Raw genomic sequence first — 23,397 nt, forward strand, 5'->3', positions numbered from 1 at the left:
TCTTACTGAGGACAATTTTTATAATACATAATGATTCATAGGAAAAACACAAACAGTACATAAAGGTGCAGTGTGTCCCAAGTGGGTAAAAAAACAACAACCAAACTCACAGTACATAAAACATGAAAGCTCCAAAGGCACAATGGTTTCTAACTAAATATATATATTGGAAAAAGACCCAGAAAAATTACAACAAATGTAATGAGTGAATCTACACAGTCATAGGCACTCTCTTATAAGGGTTCTTTTTCACGTGGGCGTCGACGGCGTTTCGACCCTATGGGATTGGGGTCTCGTCAGGACAGGAAATTATAGGACATCTAAAAATTAAGATACAAAAGGGGCTATGAGTCATTGTATGACCATAATATATATTAATTTAATTAATTTAAGAAAATTATGGAAAAAGTGGGGACCTGAGTACCTGGTTTTTATTCCTATGAACACCCATGCGTGGTGAAAGGAAAAAGATTCAAACACTTACAAGTGACCCAGCCGGGCACTGTTGGATTTTTCGAAAAACAAGAGAAGAAAGGAGTAGTCAGTGAAAAGTTAATGCCATTTGAGTAATTTAGGCAGACAAGCACCATACATAAATTTGGTACTTACCACATGTAGTGGTCGGGAAAGCGCAGTATGTGGCGCGCAGTAATAGGGTTTAAAACGTATGATGATGTGGGTAACACCTATTAAAATAATATATGCCATAAGTACATTGCGTTTAGAGATAATGGTTCATCTAACCCCATAATATAGAAGTAATTACCTGCAATGGGTGTACCATATATGAGATATCTCAAGGATATCCAATTCCGTGTTGCAGATTATATATCAGATTTGGTCCGTTTACAATTTTAGCAAGGGTGATACCTATATTAATACAAAAAAAGGAAGGGGGACTTATTGTACAAACTACCAGAATGGTTAGTATCTCGCAATGCCAAAGGAATTCTGCGCGGAGTACTAGGACGTACCTTGTTGCTGTAGAGCCCAGTCGCGTCTAACAGCTTCCCGCTTCCGTGTTACACGGCTCCTCCCGCTCTTGTTTTTACTGTTTCATTTAAGACCTGACGGCGCGAGTTCCGAGGACTCGAGCGCGGTCAGGTGAATAAATCAAACGCTACCTCCTGGTTTGTGGAAGACCGACTCGGGGTTTTTTTTAAAAAAAGGGTTTTGTCTCCCTTTTATTTCGTAACGCAACATTTGAAGCAAGTTCTGAATTATTTTTTAGAGTGTTATTATTCAAAACGATTTTTGCCTTTTGTGAAGGAAATCGTTAGTATGGCAAAATTGGACTATTATATGTACAAGATGACAGTCAGCATTTAATAATCGAAATTAACGTTTAGAGAACGCTGGAGCGGATGATAGCGCAATATTATGTACTATCAAGCCAATGTGGGACTAAAAGGCAAATTAGTCACTTGCAAGAGACTACACACTCAGATGTGTCATTTTTGTATCATATCACAGTTATATACATACATTCAAAATATTACATCCATGTGAAAGAGTAATTACATCACACATGTACATAGAAATTAACATTGATCAGGCGGAGCATCATCATTCTATTCAACATTAAAAAGGTATAGTAGTGTAACACAATCTTTTAGAGCAGCATATCAGTATAAAGCAGGCTAGTATGTCATGTTTGAAACATACCCTCTCCATTCATCTGCTGAATTCAAGCCATGGTTGATCGAGTCAATTCTATCTATCCAATGGCATTCTCTGCGTTGTAAGATGTTTGAGATATCGCCACCTCTCTCTGGTACTGATATGTTATCTATCACTTGCCATCTGATTTGATCAGCGTTATGATTGAATTCTTTGTAATGTGTTACAAGAGGTGCAGTCAGGATAAGTTTTCTGATCCGACTTCTGTGTTGGCCTATTCTGGCTTTTATAGGCTGTTGTGTCTGCCCAATATAGGGCAGGCCACAAGGGCACCAAATGCAATAAACAACACTTCGTGTGTTACAATTTGAGAATGTCTGCAATGTGTGTGTAACATTCCCATGTTGGAACAGAGTTGTCTTAAAAGTAAAGGGACAGGCCACACAATTTCCACACGGATGGTGGCCTATCACCGGTGGTAAGTTCCAGACAGACTCCAATGTACCCCTTGCTTCTCTTGAATTTTCATTGGAAGAATGCACCAAATGATCTTTTAAGTTCTTAGCTCTCTTAAATGCAAAGAGTGGTACTTCAATAGAGGAATCAATATTTTGTATTTTTGTAATAATCATTGCCATTGAGCACAACAATTAATAGTTATTAATTCAGAATATGCCACTGGAACCAATGTTTTTGATATAAGTAAACGCCCTGGTTCCTTGTGAGTAGGGTCTCCCTTGTCCTTTGTGAAAGGCAACAACCTAGAGCACATTATATAGAAGTAAAATCACAACGGGTTGCCCGTGAGGGGAGTTAAGGAAGCCTAGAGCCGGGAGAAATGACCCAGGCAGCAGCCAAGAAGAGGAAGGGTGTAGGGCACATAAACCAGCCACTAAAGTTCTAACAGTCCCAGTTGACATGGCGCCTGAGGAAGCCACCACAGAGGATATCAGGGTTTACATTGCCACAATGGGAAACTTGCGTGAGCTTGCTGGATGGCAAGTTGAGGGAGGGAATTCTGCAAAGCACACAAAATAGTGCCCAAATGTAGAGGCCTTGAGGTTGCAAGCAGAGGCCCAGGAAGCAGATGATGCTCTGGAGAGCACCTTATCTACTGGGAGAATTACCTCCATACAGTGAGCCTAAGGTTCATGGACCTGGGGCAGCCTGTGTGCTGGTGACCCCTCAGTGTTATAGGGTCTTCCTACTGGGGTTGGCTCATGACCTACTCCTAGCAGGACATCTGGGGCAGGGTAAGACATATGCCGGGTTTGGCCCTCACTTCTATTCGCCCCGAAAGAAGACAGCCTCAGGTAAATTCTGCAGGTCCTGTCCTACCTCCCAGGCCAGAGGGAAAACAGGGAAAAAGCTGAAGGCTCCCCTGGTTCCCTTGCCCGTCATTGCCACTCTTTAAATGGGTGGGCATTGAGATTGGTGTTCCCTTTGACCCCGACAGCTATAGGTAAGAGGTTCATCTTGGTCTTGGTGGATCACGCAACACGGTTTCCAAGAGGCCACCCCCTCTGTGGTCAGTGACTAGGGCCTTGATGGGGACTTTTACCCACGTAGGGTTACCCAAGGAAGTGGTGTCTGACAGAGGTACAAACTTCATGTCAATGTACATGAAGTCCATGTGGGAGGTGTGTGGGGTAACCTACAAGTCTTCCACGCTTTACCACCCTTAAAACAAATGGGCTTGTTGAGAGATTCAGAAATACCTTGAAGGGCATGATAGTGGGCCTGCCTGAGCCCATGAGGTAGAATTGTGATGTCCTCTTGCCATGCCTGCTGTTCGCCTGCCAGTAGTTACCACAGAAGGGTGTTGGGTTTACCTATTTGAGATCCTATTTGGAAACCCTTTTAGGGGAACTTTCAGCCTTGTGAGAGAGGGATGGGGGCAAGAATGTAGTCAGCTACATGCTGGCTTTCCAGACCAGATGCAGCGCTTCTGGAAGAAGGCTAAAGACTATCTTGAGGCCAGTCAAGAAGTGATAAAACTCAGGTATGACCAGAAGGCTACTGGTGGAGTTTCAGCATGGCCAGCAGGTGTGGGTCATGGTGCCTGTGGAGCCCAGAGCTCTTCAGGATCATGGGACCGGCCCATGAGAGGTGAAGGAGCGGGGGAGACCAACTACCTAATGTATCTCAAGACCCGTACAAACCCCTAAGAGTGCTTCACATAAACCGCCCTTTGAGTTGTCGGAAGTCATCATGCTCCTGGTGACAGATGACAGAGTGGAAGAGGAAAAGGAATCTCTCCCTGACCTCCAGTCTACCCAGAAGCATGATGGGTCAGTACAGGGTATTAACCTCTCCTCCAATCTGACCCCCGAACAGCAGAGTGACTGTCACCAGATACTAGGCAGTTTTCTTCTCTGTTCTCCCTCACCCAGGGCTTACTCATTTGTGTACCCACGACAAAGAAACTGGAGGCAGTATGCCGGTTAAGGACATAAATGACAGGTTGTAGGACAAGGTGAGAGCTAGCATCAAGGAGGAGCAATCGAAGATGCTGTCATTAGGGGTGTTTAAGTCCTCCAGTAGTTCCTGGTCAAGCCTGGCGGTGCTGTTAATCAAGGCCGCTCCAACGCATACTACTACAGACCTTTGACTGTGTGGATTACCAGGGACTCAATTCAGTCACCATGACTGATGCTTACCCCATCTCCCAAGCTGATGAGCTCATAGACAGACTGGGCTCTGACACATTTCTCAGTAATTCAGATCTCACATCAGGGTACTGGCAGATACATTTAGGAGGAAACAGAGGTCAGTATCCTAGACACCAGATGGCCACTTCCAGTTCAGGGTGATGCACTATGGCTTAGAGAATACCCATGCCACCTTTCAGAGGTCAGTGAACGAGCCCTACCTGGGAATGAGGCATTCTGTGCTGCCTACCTAGAGTAAATAGCTGTCTTCAGCTTGGAAGAACACCTGCACCACCTCTAGGAGGTGCTTCATGCCCTGCAGCAGGCAGGCCTGACTATCAAGGCCAGTAAGTGCCAGATAGAGCAGGGTGCTGTGGTATATCTGGGCCACAAGATGGGTGGGGGCAAGGTGCAGCCCTTCTAGGCCAAGATTGAAACTATTTTGGCCTGACAACTCCCCGAAACACAGACTGAGGTGAGGGCTTTCTGGATCAGAGAAGCAGCCTAAAAAGGTGATTTGGACAGAGGTCTGTGGGAAAGCATTTGACTCTCTCAAGGAAGCCTTGTGTAGAGCATCCTATACTCAAGGCTCCTGACTTCTACTAGTACTTCATTGTGCAGACAAATGCCTCAGAGCTTGGCATAGGGGCCGTCTTAGAACAGTTAAATGAGAAGGTCCTAGACCAAACCTGTGTCCTTCATTAGCAGGAGGCTCCGGGAACAGAGGTGGAGTACTATAGAGCAATGGCTTCGCTGTGGTCTGGGCATTGAAGAGGCTGAGACAATATCTGTTTGGGACTACTCACTTCTGGGTTCAGACAGACCACAAGCCCATCAGATGGCTCATGCAAACAAGGGGTGAGAATTCCAAGCTGTTGAGGTAGTCTATCTTCCTAAAGGGAATGGAATTTACAGTGGAACACTGTCTTGGGTCGGACCACGCCAATGCTGATGGCCTCTCCAGGTTCTACTTCCTTAATGATGAGAGCTCCCATGAGTTTGGGAGTCTTCCCTCCCCTTTCAGCTGGGGGTGGCACACATGTAAGCCCTGCCAGTCTTAGGGTGGTCTTCCCCGAAACCTATGACTTACGCCTCCATTTTTGGTGACCTCATGATTGTTGGCCTTAGGACTTTGTGCACATTAACACTGTAACCAGTGCTAAAGTGTGTGTGCTCACTTCCTAAAACATGGTATATTGACTAACACCCAAATGGCACATTTAATGTACTTGATAGTCCCTATTAAAGTGGCACTACATGTACCCAGGCCTGGTAATGAAATACTACTAGTGTGCCTGCAGCACTTATGATCCCACCCACTAAGTAGCCTTTTAGACATATAACAGGCCATTGCAGCCTGTGTGTGCAGTTTTAAACTGCCATTTTCACCTGGTAAAATAAACCTTACTTTTTAAACACATAAGTCACCCCTACGATAGGCCCTACACAGACCCTTGTCAGGGGTCTAGCAGGAAGCTAGCAGGATGGTCTTTCCGGGGACTAGCTGGGGCAAGATTGGATAAGTAGAGTGTAATATAAACAAGAGAGTACCTGAAGGCAGAAAGAGAAGTAAGACAGAGGCTGAGGACAGAAGCAGGTTAGAACAGGCAATTAACAGGGAACTAGAAGTCCTAGGGAAAACACAAGTACAAAAAAACAGGAAAGTAAAGCAGGGAAAAGACAAACAAACTGTCATAAAAGACAGTTTGTTTACTCCTCGGAAATTGTATCTCTGTGAGGAGAAAAGATCTTATATGAAAGCAAGGAGCCGATTAATCTCACAGAGTTCTGGGAGACATCTAGCAGTTCCTTTGTCACAGAGACCCATCCAGCTCACCTTCTCCAAAGGCACAAGCCTTGGAATCTAACTGGCACTCTTCGAAGCAATAAAAATCAGGATATATCAGGACAACACAACACAGAAGGATTAGTTACTTACCTGTAATCCTAGTTCTCATCCAGGGGTATACTCATCAAAGTCATAATCTATGAATAATACCCGGCAATATGCAGGATCCCAGAGCATATAGAAAATACATATAAATATAAATGTATATATATGTGAAAACCTATATTTGCAGCCCAACACATTTCCCAACTGGCAAAACTGCCACAAAATTACATGAATTAGCAGACACGAAATAGCACTCTCCCAACCCCTAAGGAAGAGAGAAAGAACAGTAAACATTTGCATACAACAATGCTTTATTGCCATGGAAAAAGCTGTAATTGCAGGCATTTGCCAGTATTTATTTATTTATTTTTTAATGCGATTTTATATAGCGCAAACATTACCCGAAGGTGTCAGAGCGCTTTACATAAGAACCAGTTGCGATACATAAGGACTCAGGATAACGTGCGTTGCATAAAAGATACAAACAGAAAAAAAATTGCAAATGTACAAGTTATAGTCACACAAGGAGGAGCACTCAAGGAAGGGATACGAATGGATATACTCTAAGAGTCACATAGAAATGGGAGAGAGTACAAAGGTCTACTGCATATACTAGTGATTAGAGTTATCTCTATATACATAGGGAAGGGATACAAATGGATATACTCTAGGAGTCACATAGGAATGGGAGATAGTACAAAGGTCTACTGCATATACTAGTGATTAGAGTTATCTCTATATACAAAGATATACAAATAGTAGATTTTCTCAGGTCAAGACCCAAAAAACCAGGAGAGCAGAGTTCCATTAAGTGGGGTCGGAGGGGGGACGCAGTCACAACACCAATCGGAGCGCTTTACAAGAGTAACCACAGCAGTACAATAAGTTACACAAAATTACACCTTAGAAAACAGGGTGTAGGGAAATGAGAAAACTCGAGGATGGCAAAAATGAAGGCACGGGGTGAGGTAACGAAAAGCAGTGGGATGTTTGTAAGTAGGCTGCAGTAGAGTATAAAGAAACAAAGAAAAACTGACACCTTGCCTTTAAGGCATTAGAGTAGGGGTACCGTGCTTTTAAGACCTGAAGGCGACCCCCTGCTCCCATGGTGCACCACAGGTGGCAGTTGGGTCAGTTCTTTTTGGAGGTGCATAACACCTGAGTAGATCCACAGTAACATCTCATAACTTTATGAACATGCTCGTCTGGGGAGGTGGGCGGGAGCTTATGACTTTGATGAGTATACCCCTGGATGAGAACTAGGATTACAGGTAAATAACTAATCCTTCTCATCCAGGAGATACTCATCAATAGTCATAATCTATGAATAGATTAGCAAGCTCATACCCAAAGTCTCGCGGACGAGCAAAAAAGTATACATAGAGACATTGAAACAATTGTACATTTCGGATTTCATTTTGGTCATCTCATCGTCAGCGTGAGAACCAAAGAGAGAAAAACCATTAAAGGGGAGGTTCAAGATTTTCTTTTGAGCATCCGGTTTGAGGCCCATGAGGGGGAGCCACGCCGAACGTCCTCAACAGATTCCATGAGAGTAGCCATGGGCCGCGAGGTCAGAGGCGTCTGCTGCGGCACTAATGACCTGGTTGGCTACGAGTCGTCCCTCCTGTAGGATTTCGACAAAATCCTGTCGGTCTTCTTTCGGAAGCTTCTCTGTGAAGCACTGGCCACCTTCATATATGAAGCAGAGGTGCTGCATACCTTCCTGCCAAACGAATCCATGAGTTTGTTATCTTTCTCTGTGGGTACCGAGGATGAAGTAGAGGCCGAATGAGACCTCATGGCAGCTGCCACGATAACGGAGTCAGCCGGAGGATCCGATCTTAGGATCAAGGGGTCCTCTGCTGGCGCCTTGTACTTTTTGGCAAGTCTTGATGGAACAGAGCCCACCACTGCAGGCGTGAGGAAGGTAGCCATCGCCGGTTCATTGAAGCCGGGCACCAGAGGTCTAGGCGCTGTCCGGTGATGAAGAGTGTCAAAAATTATAGAGGTAGGGACCACAGGAGTATGCAGAGAGATGTTCAGCTTCTTTGCTCCCCTGCCCAGCACATCTGTGAAGGTTGCGATGTCATCAATAGGTGAGACTCTTGAAGGAGGAGTGGAGGAGAAGGTCGGAGAATAGTCCGGGACCATAGACCTCGTGGAAGAGGACCAAGTTGGAGATCTAGTGCGTCCTCTGTGATGAGACCTGTCTCGAAGATGGCTGTGCCGACCCCTGGATCTAGATCGATGTCTAGGCGGAGATCTTGGTCTGGGTGAGGGTCGTGGCCTCCGTGGGACTTAGCTGGTCTGACTGGAGTACTTGTCCTCAGAGCAGACGGAGAGAACGTGCGGGAGTAATCCGAGCCCGGAGTGCTGCGACCACCCAAAACAACTCCCTGAGGACGGTGAGATGACACACTGCGTGATCTGTCCGCAGACCTGGGGGACGCTTCTGGTGAGATCTCCACGATGTTCAACTCAGGAGATGAAGATCTGTCCCCTGATGGCCTGGAGCCAGGGGACTCCACAATCACCATGTCCTGTTCCCTCGACGGCGAAAGCTTCGACGTCGAATACGTTTGTGTGACCAATGGCGTCTATTGAGGCCTTGATGTTCTCGACGTCGATCGTCCACGCCTTGGCGATCTCGACTACTATCTTCGGCGTCGAGTCGTTGACCTCGACGTCGAGTAGAAGGCGAACCTCCTTGGCGTCCTGTCGACGACGACCTTAGACGTTGGGTTGACCATCTTCGACGTCGTGTCGACGGCGAGTCCTCTTGACATCGCCTAGGTGTCGACCTCCTTGACGTCGAATGGTGAGATCTGGACGACCCTCTCGACGGCGGCACGCCAGCCGTCTGCAATCTTGAAGCCGTCATAACTCTCAGCGCTGACCCTCTCGAGGACGGCGGAGAGTGTCTCTACGTCGACGGAAGCCTCGCCGTCGACAGAGACTTGGATACGTCAGCAGCCACAGTCTTCGAGCCCGAAGTGTGGCATCTCGACGTCTACTTACTTGGCTGCGACGGAGACTTTCGACGTCGCAATGGTGAGCAAGAAGGGCGCCTGGGCCTCTTCGACGGCGACTTTGACGGAAATCTTCTTCCTTCCTTCCCTTTTCTGGAGGCAGGAGATGTGGAACGTCGCAGTTTTTGAGCATGCTTGCTTGAAGAAGATGTTCTGGGGCCTCAATGATCACCCACCTGATGGCTTTTGTCTTTCTCCAAGAGGGCATGAAGTCTAATGCGTTCTCTGTCGCGAAGAGTCCGCCTAGAGAACTTCTGACAGTGATGGCACTGGTCAGGGTCGTGTGCAGATGGAAGGCACACGATGCACACTGCGTGTGGGTCAACCAGGGCCATCTTCTTGTCACAAGTACACTTCCGGAACAAAGCAGGCATTCTGACAGAAAAAAATTTGTGGAACACCACAAAAAACAAAGCAGAAGCCTTAAAACCCCAGAAGATGTCGAATTGTCTGAGAAAATTCAGTCAAATTAACAATTTCAGTCACAAAGTGAAGAGCTCAAGCTCCAGGACCCTCACAGAAGTAAAAAGAACTGACCCAACTGCCACCTGTGGTGCACCATGGGAGCAGGGGGTCGCCTTCAGATCTTAAAGGTACGGTACACCTTCTCTAATGCCTTTAAGGCAAGGTGTCAGTTTTTCTTTGGTTCTTTATACTCTACTGCAGCCTACTGGCAAATGCCTGCAATTACAGGTTTTTCCTATGGCAATAAAGCATTGTTGTATGCAAATGTTAACTGCTATTTCTCTCTTCCTTAGGGGTTAGGATAGTACTATTGTATGTATGCTAATAAATGTAATTTTGCGGCTGTTTTGCCAGTTGGGAAGTGTATTGGGCTGCTAATATATGTTTTCACATATATATATACATATATATTTAAATGTATTTTCTAAATGCCCCGGGATCCCGCACATGGGCGGGGATTATTCATAGATTATGACTATTGATGAGTATCCCCTGGATGAGAACAAGAGGGAACAGAACAAGGAACACCAAAACAGAAACTGGGCTCAGGCAAAAGCAGGACTGGAATCAGCCAGGAACAGAACTGAAAACAAGGATAGGAAAGATCTGCACTCAAACAAAGTAAGACAGAACTATGCAGACAACAGGAACACAGAACACAAGACAACAGACAAGGAATATCCATATGTAAGGGCAGGTCAAGGAGAGTGCAAAGAGGAGACTGTGAACTTTGGCTAACACAGGAAAAGAGATGCAGGAAAGCAAGGGACAGAAACAGATACTACTAAACCAAAAAACAGGAAAATGGGTACAGGGAAAAAAGGAAAGAGAATCAAAGGACAAGCCTATAATAGCAGCAGTAACACAGCTCACACAGAGACTCAATCGAACTTAGTTGCAAGATTCTGCATTCTGAGCTCACAGGGCTGAAATGGCTGGAGGCTCAGGGGAAGTGCACACGTGCAGAGAGTGAGTCCGATGCAAGTACCTAACCAGGTGCTGGGAATCAGGGAACCACCAATAAAGTAAAGGCTGAACTGGGACCTAGAGAAGGAAATACCAGGATAACCAGGAGACATGAGAAATGGAATAGGAAAGCCTGGAATTGAATATGGACTGGCACAAACAGAGAAGGGTCCAGAATGCAAATATAAAGGGGTCAGAATAACAGTAGGATCCAAGAATCAAGCTAGTGAACAGATAACCACCACCAGGACGTGATCTAGGAAGGGGTTAGAGAACAGACAGAAGTACAAGGACCATAATGTATCATGGACATGGCGCAGAAACTTGGGTTAAAAGGTGAATCAAAACTATGTATGATAAGTGTTGATGTGTAGATTGACTATACCAGCGTAAAGGAAGGTTCGTAAAGGGCCCTTGTGAGTGATATCTAGTGACCGGATGGCAGAATACTGTCACCCCTAGTCCAGGGTGTAGTGTATTTAAAAAGTGGTTCATGTACCTTTAACGTTGACATGTCCTGGTAGTAAAAAAAATATACTTGCATTCATTTTTCACTACTGCAAGAACTGTCTCTACCATAGGATAGCATTGGGTGACTACTACATTTAATAAGTGATAACTTACAATTGGGAGCATGTAGGATTGGTGAGGTTGTTGCCTAAAGAATTCTAATTTAAAACCCTCTTTAATGGTACAGTCATATTGTAAGTCACAATGCTGAAAAAGCTACTTTTACAAAGTTGCCATTTTCTGATCCAAACCATTTGGTGCCTGCAGTCTAAATCCTGAGTCACATGACTAGGTGTGCCTGGCAGTTGGTCTTTGTACATTTCTCCTGACAGTGAGACAAAGGGGAATAGGTGTTGGTAGCATGGGCCATCTGACTTGATGTGGCGGAGGAGCTGTCCCCTACAACACTTGCACATCACAAAGCCTCTGCCTGTGCACACTCTCAAAGGGTCTGACACTAGTCGCTTGTGGAATCAGACAAACTAGGGCCAGGGCAGGGTGGCACTCAATTTCAAACACCTCTGGAGGCCGAAACCTTCAGAACTTTCTCCTACTTCCAAGATGGCACCAGATATAAATATTGGACCCTCAGAACGAACTCTTGGGTACACCGTTTGACCTGTGGAAAGCTCAGAAGAACTGCTGTACTGCTCTGCAAGAAGGACTGCTATTCTGCTGCCTGAGTGAGAAAGACAGGACCTATATCTTGAACCCAAGACCACTAGAGTGACTCCAAGGGCTAGTTGGCTGGGGCCCTAACCAGAAGCTCAGGGAAAGAAAAAGGTTCTAACTACCTTGACTCCAGCACCTGGACTCTGCCTGCTGTGAGTCTTGCCCCCAAGAATTGCCACTCCCATCCAACTTAGGACCCCAACGTCATTGATGCGCGTCGCATCCTAGTCGCTGGACCTCACAATGCTCGCAACCTGCATTTAAGGTACTTTGTTCAGCAGGCCTAACTTGGTCTCTGTATATGGCCCGCAATCCATGGTTTGTGACTTAGTCCCGGTCTGGTGCGACCAGGTAACCACAGCAGCGTTTCTAAACATTGTTTTCACAAACCTTTAAACTGCATATCTCTGGTTCTACTGATTGGATTTTTGTCGTTTTGTTCTCAAATAATTTACTACATTTTACTCTTTCTAAATTGATGTGGGATTTTTCTTATGTTGTGTTGTCACTTTATCACGGTTTGAAGTGCTGCATAAATACTTTACACAATGCAGCTAAATGAAGCCTGAATAAATTGTGCCAGCCTACCAGAGGGTTGAGCACAGGCTCATTTAGGGTTTGCTTATATTTCACCCTTACGGGAATTGTAGTTGCTACTAGAGTAGGATTCACCCCCTCAACAAGTAACCTGATTTTTTACATGCTCTAACTGGAGTTTAAAATTTTAAGCCCAACAGCTCATCCAAAAGAGACCACTGAAAAATGCACAGCACAAACAGCTGTGACTAGAAGCCTAAAATAAGGCAACCCTATCGAATATTGGGATGTCATACCTCAGGAGCAACCAAAAAACATGATGAAAAAACACCACAGGTAGATAGCGTACCACAAAGCTTTTGGATGGGTGTCCACTGGGTGAGTGAAACTAGAACTGATAAAACAATGTTTGTGTTCCAGAATAAGGTTTACTTTCTTTTCACAGTCAGAATTATGGCAATACAGTCTGCAAAGGAGACTCTGTAGACCTCTATTGAGCAGCAGGTTTCATGCAATCATGGGACTGAAGATAAAAGATGTCCAACAGGAACATGCTGTCTAATTAGCCCTGCCCTTCAAGAAAGGCAGGAACCAGTGGAGGCATGGTCAAGATGGTAGCCAGAGCAGTCTTCACAGAATGAGCTCCAGCCTGCACCGGCTAAATCCGACTGCATCCTCTGTGCCCATGCTCATCCCAGCTGCTGAAATGATGTGGCAGTGCTGCCTGTGACGTGGGGAGGCTCTGTCTGGACTGTCACCGTGAAGTGTCTCCTGGTCAAGGGTGCACCTTCAGAAGAGCTGGGAGGCACAAACGCACACAACGGCTCCATGGGCCCTGGTCACCTGCCCGCAAGTCCACTGAAAGAGCAAGACAGACGTACCTACCCTGTCGCCTTGAGAGCAGGGAGTGGCGGAGATGATGATGATCAGGCCCAGTGCGTCTCACTCTCCAAAGCTGTAGACTGGACCCGGAGGAACTGCAGAGGAGGAGCGACAAGTGGGGCATTTTGTATTGCAAGCCCCAGCCTGTGGAAATCGGTGTTGCTGCCCTTTCGGCCTCCACCTCCGTAACTGGATTACTGGGTTTGGGGTGAGCCTGGGCCCTAATTGTGGAGTTTCGACTGAAGAGTCCACAACAAAGTACTCAGCTTATGCTGGGCTGTTAACTGGGGGCCCGTAAAGAGTGGGCCTTGTGAGGGGGGATCCAGGCCATGCATGGTTGTCGGCGAAGTGACATGCCCAGCGCCGGGGGATGGTTCTGGAGTCCTGAGCGGCACAGATTGCTGTTGTTCTGGTGTAACTCATTTGATGGCTTGAAGGTATAAGGTGCCCCTTGTCACTCCTGCTCTGATAGACCAATTGTTAGTGCTCCCTGAGAATAGTTTGAGAAGCTGGTGGCTGAGAGGAGCCACTCTTGCAGAGTGGCCCATAGTGACTGGTAAAATCGCTTTTGGTATGCAAGGGAAAATGGGCTAATTCGTGGCTAATTCGTGGCCCTAGGAGTACCTGGGAGGACCCACCGTCTGTGCTTCAGCAGCTGAGGCCTGTGATTGCCAGGACCCTGCCATGGTCTGTAAGGACAGTGAAACCACAGTAGCCTAAGATTTCCTCCCAAACTGATGGGACGCCCTGTTCCCAGGATACGGAACCGGCTGAGGGGGTGGTGAAACCTCCAGGTCACAATAGATGAACATTCAAGCCAGTTTGAAAGGATTCTACAGGTGAACTTGAACACAAAAACTAAATTGGAATCGAAAATAGATGCAGATCCTTGCACGTTGGGCTGCTACAAGCCAATTATCTTTGGCTGGCAGAGAGGGTTGGTGTGAGGGATGAGAGCTGACATCCCCTGCAGCGGAGGGTGGCGGATGTTGAGGGTCGCTCGCGGTGCATTAATGTTTGCTTCATGGGGTTCCAGGAGAGCTCCGAAGGCTTAAACATTCAGCACTTCCAAATGGTTGATAGATACGGTACTGGCTAACAGGGTTCTGAAATTCTTTATGAATCAACGGGTTCACCAACTGCTGGGACAACCTCCCATACCTTGGGCGCAACTGCAGGCAGTAATTGTTAAGTCCGAGACCGAGAATTGCTTCTCCAGCTTTTCCGAAAAAAAGGGTCCCAGGCAGTTTGAAGGTAACATCATCAAAGCAAATCCAGATTTTACAGCGGAGGTTCCATGGTGCTGTGAAGACTCAGCTGCGGAGCTTAGGGATTAAGTACGGTATTTTGTTCCCAGCCAAAATTACGGTGATTGATTGGGATTTCAGCACTTCTTTCTAACTCCTGAGCAGGTTTGGACCTAGTTGCAAGCCAAGGGTCTGGCGGACTGGCCGGCACTGACCCAGGGCTCAGAGGAGGGACTGACCCCACATCCGAATAATCGGTGTTCCAGAAGATCGTGTAACAAACCCTCGTCTGAGCAGGTGGCTAAAGAACGTGCACTAGTGGAAAAGGAAGTGTTGATGCACACCCGCAACTCCTTAGGGGTCCTGAAAACAGGTTCCATCTTAGACTCAGACTCTAGTGAGACTGTGGTCTCCGCCAGCGATGGGTCTCATGGTCTGGTGCGGACACCGCCGCTGGCAAATGACTTGCTCTGAAGAACCTCTGCCTCGCACGGGTGATGGACCCGTCTGTCTTTGACTGCTCTTACTTTTAGAGGCGTTTGAAGGAGGGGAAGGGGGATGGAAGATGGGCATTTGACACATGGGCGGGCTAGAGGGCTGAATGCCAATGACTGTTGCCTCACATGGACCTCAACTACCATAATGGACATGAGTCCTTCATTGGTATGTGTTGTTGTTTCAATGCTGTTTCTGTATACAAGTGGCGTGGCATTGGGGGTTTCCTCTGCCAGTAGAAGGAGGGGGTTTGTAGTTGCTTGGGTTTTTAGTTGGGTATTGGAGTTTCCCATCCACACTGTCCTGGTACTCAGGCTCACTATTGTTCCTCGCCTATTAACTGTGGGGTGGAATTGGAGGGCTTCCTGCGGAGTGTTGCGGTGCGGGTGGAGTGCGACCTCCGCCTTCCAAATGACACTAAACACGACAGTTGCCCCCACTGATAGGAATGGGACTCCACAGTACAACCTCTGGACCTGGAATGTGAGGGGCATGGCCACTCCGGTCAAGCGATACCGCATTCACACTTACCTTAAGCAAAGACACACACGCGGCATTCCTACAGGAGACGCCCCCTAACATACAGAACTACACCAGCGCCACTTGAAATGAGGGGTCAGGGGTATGGAACCAGGGTCTAGGACTATGCAAAGGAGGTACTGGCCTTGATGTCCCCCACGGTTCAGTTTGTGCAAGAGTCTCACATGGTAGAGTTAGAGGGAAGATATGTTGCGGTGGAGGGGCATTTGGACAGTAGGCCACTCTTGCCTATGTATGCTCCTAACACTGAGCACTCCGCTTTCATGGACCTCCTAAGTGCAACTTTGTTGTGAGACCCCACACCTCCACTATACGGGATGGGGACTTAAACTGCATGCCGGATTTGCAGAGAGACCACTTTTAGGAAGCTGGCTCCGTATATACCACGCAAAATGAACAATCGATGGACAGAATGCAGAACAATGTCATACATTCACCCCATTACAGAGATCTGGGCCTAAATCCATCATTTTGTTTTGCTCACCATGCCATTCCAGTTTGGACCCAGCCATATGCAAATCAGTCTTGAGCCTGTGCCCCATGGGAACAGTCCAGCCATAACTGCCAGGCTAAGTCCTCCCTGGACTGGAAACAAGCATCCTAGGACCAGTATCGGGCGTTCAGCCCTCATCAGCCAGGATAGCTTGACTCCAGTGGCATGGAGAGCATGGGACCCCCGTCTGGCCATACCCTCCCCACTCGGGGTGACAAATGCAAAAAGAACAATTGATGGACAGAATGCAGAACAATGTCATACATTCACCCCAGTACAGAGATCTGGGCCAAAATCCATCGGTTCTTTTGGTCACCATGCCAATCCAGTTTGGACCCAGTTATATGCAAATCAGTCCTGACCCTGTGCCCCATGGGAACAGTCCAGCCCGGATGCTTGTTTCCGGTCCAGGGAGGACCTGGCTTGGCAGTTCAGGTTGGACTGTTCCCATAAGGACTGATTCGCATATGGCTGGGCCCAAACTGGGGTGGTGTGGTGAGGAAAAGAATGATGGATTAAACCCAGATCGTTGTGACTGGGGGTGAATGTTTACATTGTCCAGCATTCCGTCCATCAATTGTTTCTTTTGCATCTGTATATACTATACCAAAGTGAGGTATAGTGTGCACAGAGTTCAGTGGATCTCCAAAGGTAGATAGAGGAAAAGTATGCACCTCACTCTCCATTTGTGGTAGTGTGGTCGAGCAGTAAGGCAGTATCAGTGGGCAGTGTTAAGCATTTGTTGTACACACTCTGCCAGCAAACAAATTCACACACTCAAAGACTAAACTTCAGACCAATTGTTTTTGTATTAAAATATTCTTTTTGTTATTTTATTTTCTCGAACCAAGCAAGCCTGGCGCAGAAGTACTTTGTAGTAAATATGCAGTTGTAATACAGTTTGGATTTGTAATAGAATAAGCACTTTGTTTTGACCTACAGTATGGTTCCAGAGATATGAAATACTTTGTAAATACAGTACATAGACTTGAATGGGCTTTTCAGTAAAATTACAGGTAAATTACTTTTGAGATTACTTTTCTTACCCAGAGTAATATATCTGGTTACTACTCTGGGACATTTCTTGCAAACAGGTAATTAAAACCTTTTTTTAGATGGTGCAATTTTAAAGAATTTCTTTATGTTTTCAAACTCCACTCAGTCAATGTTATCCTATGGAGGAAAATAGTGTTATCGGTTTAAATGTAAGTATTTGGTAGTGGGAGTTGAGGTTCTGAGGGTAGACTTAGGGGTCCCCCAGGGTCAAGGATGCACTCTCGTTACACCCTCAGTGGCACTAGGGCAGCCAGGTGCAGAGTGCTGGCTGCTGACGAGCATGTCACTTGGTTGTGGGAGCAAAGCTCCTGCACTTAAGCTCAGGGCAAATGGGGAAACAAAGTAGCACCGAAGATGCATCCTCATCGGCACTAGGGCGGCCGGGTGCAGGGTGCTGTTTAGACGTTGGGCACCCTGTTGTTTTCAATGGGGAACCTCCGGTTTTCAAAGGCACTGCAGGCTTGGGGACGAAGCTCTTCTGGGTGCGACCACCACTTTGAGAGGTAAGTTGTGAATTTAGGGGCTGGTTAGGCACCGTTGGTTCAGGCACACAAGGCCGTGGGGCGTCATGAGCAGGGTTGCCTTTTTGGGGTTGGCTCCTGGTCGCAGTTGGGGGGATCTTCTGGATTTAGGCTCCAGGCGTTGGCTGGAGGCTTGAGGCAGGTCAGGGGTCGACGGATCTCGGGTGAGGGTCGCTGGGGGGGACCTCGTTGTGGTGTTTGCCCACTTGAGCTCGGGCTGTGGACGGAGGGTGCAGAGTGGTGCGGAAGTGCGGTTTCTGGCTGGGGCCAGAGGTTGCAGATGAACAAATCTGGTGTTCACAGGAGACAAAGTCTTTGGGGTTCAAGGCAGGCAGGTCCTCTGTGGTTTTCGAGGTTGCTGGCTGCAGGACACCCCGGGATTTCGCAAGAGCAGGTTTGAGGGGTAGACAGGCCGGGGGCCGGCCAAATCAGTGGGCGTCTTCCTATTGTTTGCTGCAGTACGGCTGTTCGGTCCTTCTTGTAGATTCTTCTTGTCTGAGGAAACAAGGATCAGTGGTGCCCCTAAATACTAGATTTAGTGGTGTTACAAGTAGGTAAAAGGTAGGGACCAATGGGTCCCTTCCCTGGGGTGGGTACATCCCCTATTAGGTCACCCTCCAGTGGGAGGGGTTGGCTGAGTCCCCCCCAACTTCAAGATTGCGTAGACAGAGTTGTGCTTCACCTCGCCTCCCCCACCTGAGGGGTGGATTGGCAGAGGTGGGCACACCTCTATTCCCAACTTGCTTTTCCTGCCGGTTCTCTCACCCAAATTGGGGGACAGAACCAGTGGGGACCAGTTGCTGAGAGCAGCAAGGGGTCTGGGGAAGCTCACAAAGGCGGCAAGACTTTGAAGCTTCCCCTTCGTGAACCCTGCCCATCCTGGGGGAGAAGGCTTGGCACCTAGTCCCAGGATGTGCATAGTTTCAGGCCCCAGAGAGCAGCAGGCTCTCTACCAAAGGATCCAGAAACATGTCTGGTGGTGGCAGCTGAAAGCAACCACCTAGCCTGGACACTACTGGTAGGTTAGTTTTCAGGGGGCATCTCCAAGAGGCCCTCTTTGTGCATTTTTCTTTAAACACCACCCTGGCATCAGTGTGGGTTTAATGTGCTGAGAAGAATGATACCAAACTTCTCAGTTTTCAGTGTAGCCATTATGGTGCTGTGGACTTTGTAATGATAAACTCCTAGCACCATATACTCTTATTGGCAGCCTTGTACTTACAATGTCTTAGACACTGTAGGGGTACAGGGCTCATGTACCTGAATCCTCACCTCTGGTATAGTGCACCCAGCTAGAGGGGTGACTGACCTAGGCCAGGGCAGTGGGTTGAAGGCATGGCACACAGAGTGTGCCATGTCAAATCTTCACTTCAGCATTTCAGCAAAAAGTGAGGGCAACCATGCAGAAAGAGGGCACTTTCTCACACCACTCAGTCCCGCTGTTAGAGGTCGGCCTGCTGCAGAAGCACACAACATTTTCGGGACTGGCTGACTAGTCACAGAGTATGCTATATGTTGCACCTCCAGCACCCGAAAGAAAGAAAATTCTCAATTTATTCACCGGTGCACGATGTCCACACTGAACTGGACCTTGTACTGTGTAGTGAATCAATCAGCACCTTGATACTCCATACAGATTATCAGGTGAGCACGCTGTCAGACCATTCCTCGCTCTTGATGTCGATGAGATGGTTGCTGCACGACTCATCCTCAACGCAGGACCCCACAGTCGACGATGCGCATGCATCCTTGACGCTGGACCGTACATTGCTCGCAACCTGGATTTAACGTACCTTATGCAGCTGGCCTAACTTGGTCTCTGTATAAGGTCTGCACTCCATTGCAGTTGGCCTAAATGTCTTCGTCCCGGTCTGGTGCAACCAGGTAACCACAGCTGGCACTTTGTGCTTCTAAAAATTGTTTTCACAAACCTTTAAAATTGCATATCTCCGGTTCAACAGATTTTATTTTTGGTGTTTTGTTCTGAGAGGGTTGCAGTTACACCAGGTATGAGCAGAGCACCGGGAATTAATGACTTGATTGGGGAGACTTGATTACAAGCATTATCTGGCTCTAATACATGGCAAGGGAAAACAAGCCAATAGAATGGTCGCATGGCCAGTTCATACAGACCAATTGTTGCCCCCTCTATGGATATTCGATTGGATAGGGGCACCGTCTTGAATACTCAAACGGATATTAATGATGCCTTTGTGTTTTGTTTTTTTAATCACCATCTGCCTCAGTGCCAAGTCCCTCGGGACTCACACTACATGGTTATCTACGGGGAATGCTACTCATCACCTGAATCCAAAGTAGAGGTCTGACTTGGACGAGCCTCTCCAGTTAGAGGAGATCTGTATGGCTATCTACCAAAGTGCTCACAACTTAGACTTCAGGTACAGACGGCCATCCCATAGAATACTCGGCAGTCTATAGTGCGACCCTGGCTCCAAAGCTGCTGTGGTCTTTAATGAAGCGTGGGAACAAGGCCACCTCCCGGATATGATGCATGAGGCCCTCATAGTGGTGCTGTCCAAACCACGCAGGGACTCCTTGAATTTTCTGCCCTATCAGCCAATGTTGCTGCTGAAGCTTGACTACAAGATACTGTGGAAGGACCTCGTAAATTGATTCCTCTCTATACTTGGTACTTTGGTTCATGTGGATCAGAGTGGGTTTATCCTAGGGAGTAACACCTTCCTTAATATACGTCGGCTTCTTCGGTTGATCGGGCGGACATGGTGATGCCTGTGGCGATGCCGCTGGATATTGAAAAGCTTTTGATACTTTGGGATGGGACTGTTTGTTTGTGATGCTAGAGGAGATGCATGTTGGTCCAGGAAACCTGGGCTGGATTCTGACCTTTATAGGCAGCCAAGGTGAGAGTCAAGCGGGGCAGCTGATATCTGACAAGTTTGATATCCACTGTGCCCCAGACAAGGCTGCTCTCTGTCACCGTTGATATCTGCCTTAGCCATGGAACAGTTAGCGTGTCAGCTGCGCATGTCGACGAGTCAATGGGGAATTGAGGCGATTGCGGCTCATCACATATATGCTGACAATCTTCTGGTTTATCTGCAGGAGGTGTGGGATTTTCTTCCGACAGTGATGGACTGATTGAATGCTTTTAGGGAGATGTGGGGCCTCAGGGAGAACTAGACCAAGTTCTGCTTGTTCCCCCTCTGTCCCATTTCTTAACATGACATGGATAGGGGGTAGGAGGCTCTCAGGATCACAGCTTTCACTTTCCCCAATTTAACTATTTGCATCAGTTGTATCTCACACCACACCGCATCGCATATGTGTGTATCCCAACAAAAGTTTTGGGTGCCCTGCTGCGGGGTTCTTGAGACGGGTTTTCTTTATATGGTGTGAGAGTGCCCAGTGGTTGGGTGTGCGTGGAAGGAGATATCTGTATAACTATATTGTGTTGGCCACCCCTGAATCTTGCTTGCTAGGCATTAGGTGCAGGGGAATAAATCCCTTCAGAGGTTTCTTGACCCGATGTTTATCATATGTGAGCGGCAACTAGCTGTGGCGAGGAAGTCTCCAGTGGTCCCAGAAATGAAGTGCTGACGCCACATGTTAAAATAGGCTAGGGCTGAATCTGATGTCCTGGCAGAATCATGCCGGGGGGAGAGGGGGCAGTTCTGGGCAGGTTGTAACGAGCTATGTTGTCTACATTTGAGGAATATGAAGGAGAAAGATGAGACGCGACCCCTTAGATACCTTGTTTTATACCCTTTCAAGTTTTTCTATGGTATTCATAAAACGGGGTGCCAAAAGCTGGGGTGTCGTGTTCTTGGCTGGGTTTGGATTGGGATGGTGTGGTGTGTAGAACGGCTATAGAACAGTTGGGGTTTGTTGCTGATTGCAGGGCTATTGTACACATATGAAGTAACTGCCCTCTCTGGTGCGGGGTCTGGTTTGGGAGGGGTTGTCCAAGTGAGGGTGTGTAAATGTGCTTATTGTATATATTGCTACAGTGATAGCTGTGAGGATAGAGCGGGAATGTTGTCGGGACTCTAACTGGGATGTTTTTGTGTTTTATGCTCTTAACGCAACAAAGAAATGCAAAAAAAAAAAAAAGAAGAAAGGCAGCACCATTATCACAAAGCTTGACCCTCCTGTAAAGCAAAGACTTAACATGACCTAAGAGCAGACCCATCCGGTATCTCGAGGTAGGTTGAGGTGTTACTGTTGTCGGCACTGGTTCTTACGAATGAAGCAGCTTGAAACTTTTACCCAAATATTTTTGTTGTTGCAGCAAGCCTTGTGCATTTTGTTAGTAATCAAACAGAAAATTGATTCCTTAAGATTCGTGATTTAATCATTACAGGGGACGGGGGGATGCCCAGGGCTGTGAAAATACATTAGAACAATTTGAGGTTTTAGGCTCAAGTGGGAGTACTAGGATCTACTCAGATATTAAATCAATAAAGCACTGCAGCTTCTGGCATGGATTAAGTCTGTGGCAGAGAGAATTAAGTAAAAACACATTGATAATATTAATTCATGTTGCTCTCTGTTTGCTACCATACTAAGTGGCGAAGGGAGAGGGGGAGGCATGTGTGTATGTCATCAGCAAATATGAAAACCATTCTCTTCACATATGTTTCTTAATCATCGACTAGGTTTAAAAAGCACTGGATCCTATGGAGAACCTTATGAGAAAGCACTACACACTACCCAGAAGCTAATGCACTACTGTTTTTTGAAGAGCACTCATTATGCATACTAGATCATAGAATGATTTTGAGCTGAATTAGTTAGTCAGTTTATACTGATTAGTCCAACAATGCTCTGGAAAATATTCTGATAAACCCAAATCTGTGCAATTAATGTCTCAGCCTACCAACCTGGTTTTGCAAAGAAAGAAAAAAATCATTAATGCCCCAACTCTTGAACTACTGGCTAGATCACCATTCATGAGCTACATCTTCTTAGCTTAGTTCACAACTGAAAAAAATACTTTGTTTATTTGTATTTGTGATAAACAAAATTTTAGTTTTTTTCTGCTGGTCTATTGTAGGTCTTTTAGTGCGCATAAACCCAAAGATGCAAAGGTTTATTTGATTTGATATATAACTACTATACCTTCAGCAATTTGCAGGCAGGAAGTTCTGGTAGATAACATAGTTTATTGTGCCTTAAATACAACTGTTCTAAAGATTCCATGCCGGCCAGTTCAGGTGGTATGGTTTCCAAAAGATTTGAAGTGCAATCCAACTGCCTTAAACCTGTAGCAAGAAAAGGTTTTATGTGAAATGATGAAGTGGCAAACAAACGTGTATAACTGTTTCTTCAATCTCTCCTGTATATATTGTAATCTACGCAGAAATGGGGCAGTAAACGTTAAAGTGTACAAAGTAATTTTACAAACATTCGGATTAGAATGGAAGTATCATTCTTGAGTTCAGTTAGTGCACCTTTATCATATTTAAGGTCCTTATGTCACAGGTCCTGGGATACTAACGAATCTGTTTTTTGACAAACCACATGTTCAAGCCAGACACTGGGAAAACTGGAAGAGGAAAGGATAAAAAGAGGGAGAAAGAGAGATGAAAGAGAAAGAAAGACAGAAAAGAGATTGTTGAGCAAAATGAGGAGAGATAAAGGAAGAGAGAGAGAGAAGTGTAGATCCAGTGTCTGGTCATCTACTAGACAGGATTGCAGTCAGCCCTCTGATCAGGGAGGAACAACTACTTGTTATTTACATAACTCGTTTGCCAGCCCAGCCAACTCCAATCGGTGCAAAGTTTAGTGTGAGTAAGAACAGTAAGAGATAGCATTGTAAATTGCAGAAAGGCAGT

General features: G+C 46.6%; 1 protein-coding gene across 1 annotated transcript in view; it reads right to left on the reverse strand.

The window, feature by feature from the left end:
* LRRC40 (leucine rich repeat containing 40) overlaps positions 1-23,397 on the reverse strand; it is a 404,320-nt gene that overhangs the window by 235,399 nt on the left and 145,524 nt on the right. Inside the window, exon 6 of the mRNA XM_086953851.1 lies at positions 22,682-22,824. Within this exon, the coding sequence (XP_086809977.1) occupies positions 22,682-22,824 (143 nt within the window). The remainder of the gene's footprint in view (positions 1-22,681; positions 22,825-23,397) is intronic.

Source organism: Lissotriton vulgaris, chromosome 1_1 (assembly GCF_964263255.1).
Source record: "Lissotriton vulgaris chromosome 1_1, aLisVul1.2, whole genome shotgun sequence".
In the NCBI taxonomy this organism is placed as follows: domain Eukaryota; kingdom Metazoa; phylum Chordata; class Amphibia; order Caudata; family Salamandridae; genus Lissotriton; species Lissotriton vulgaris.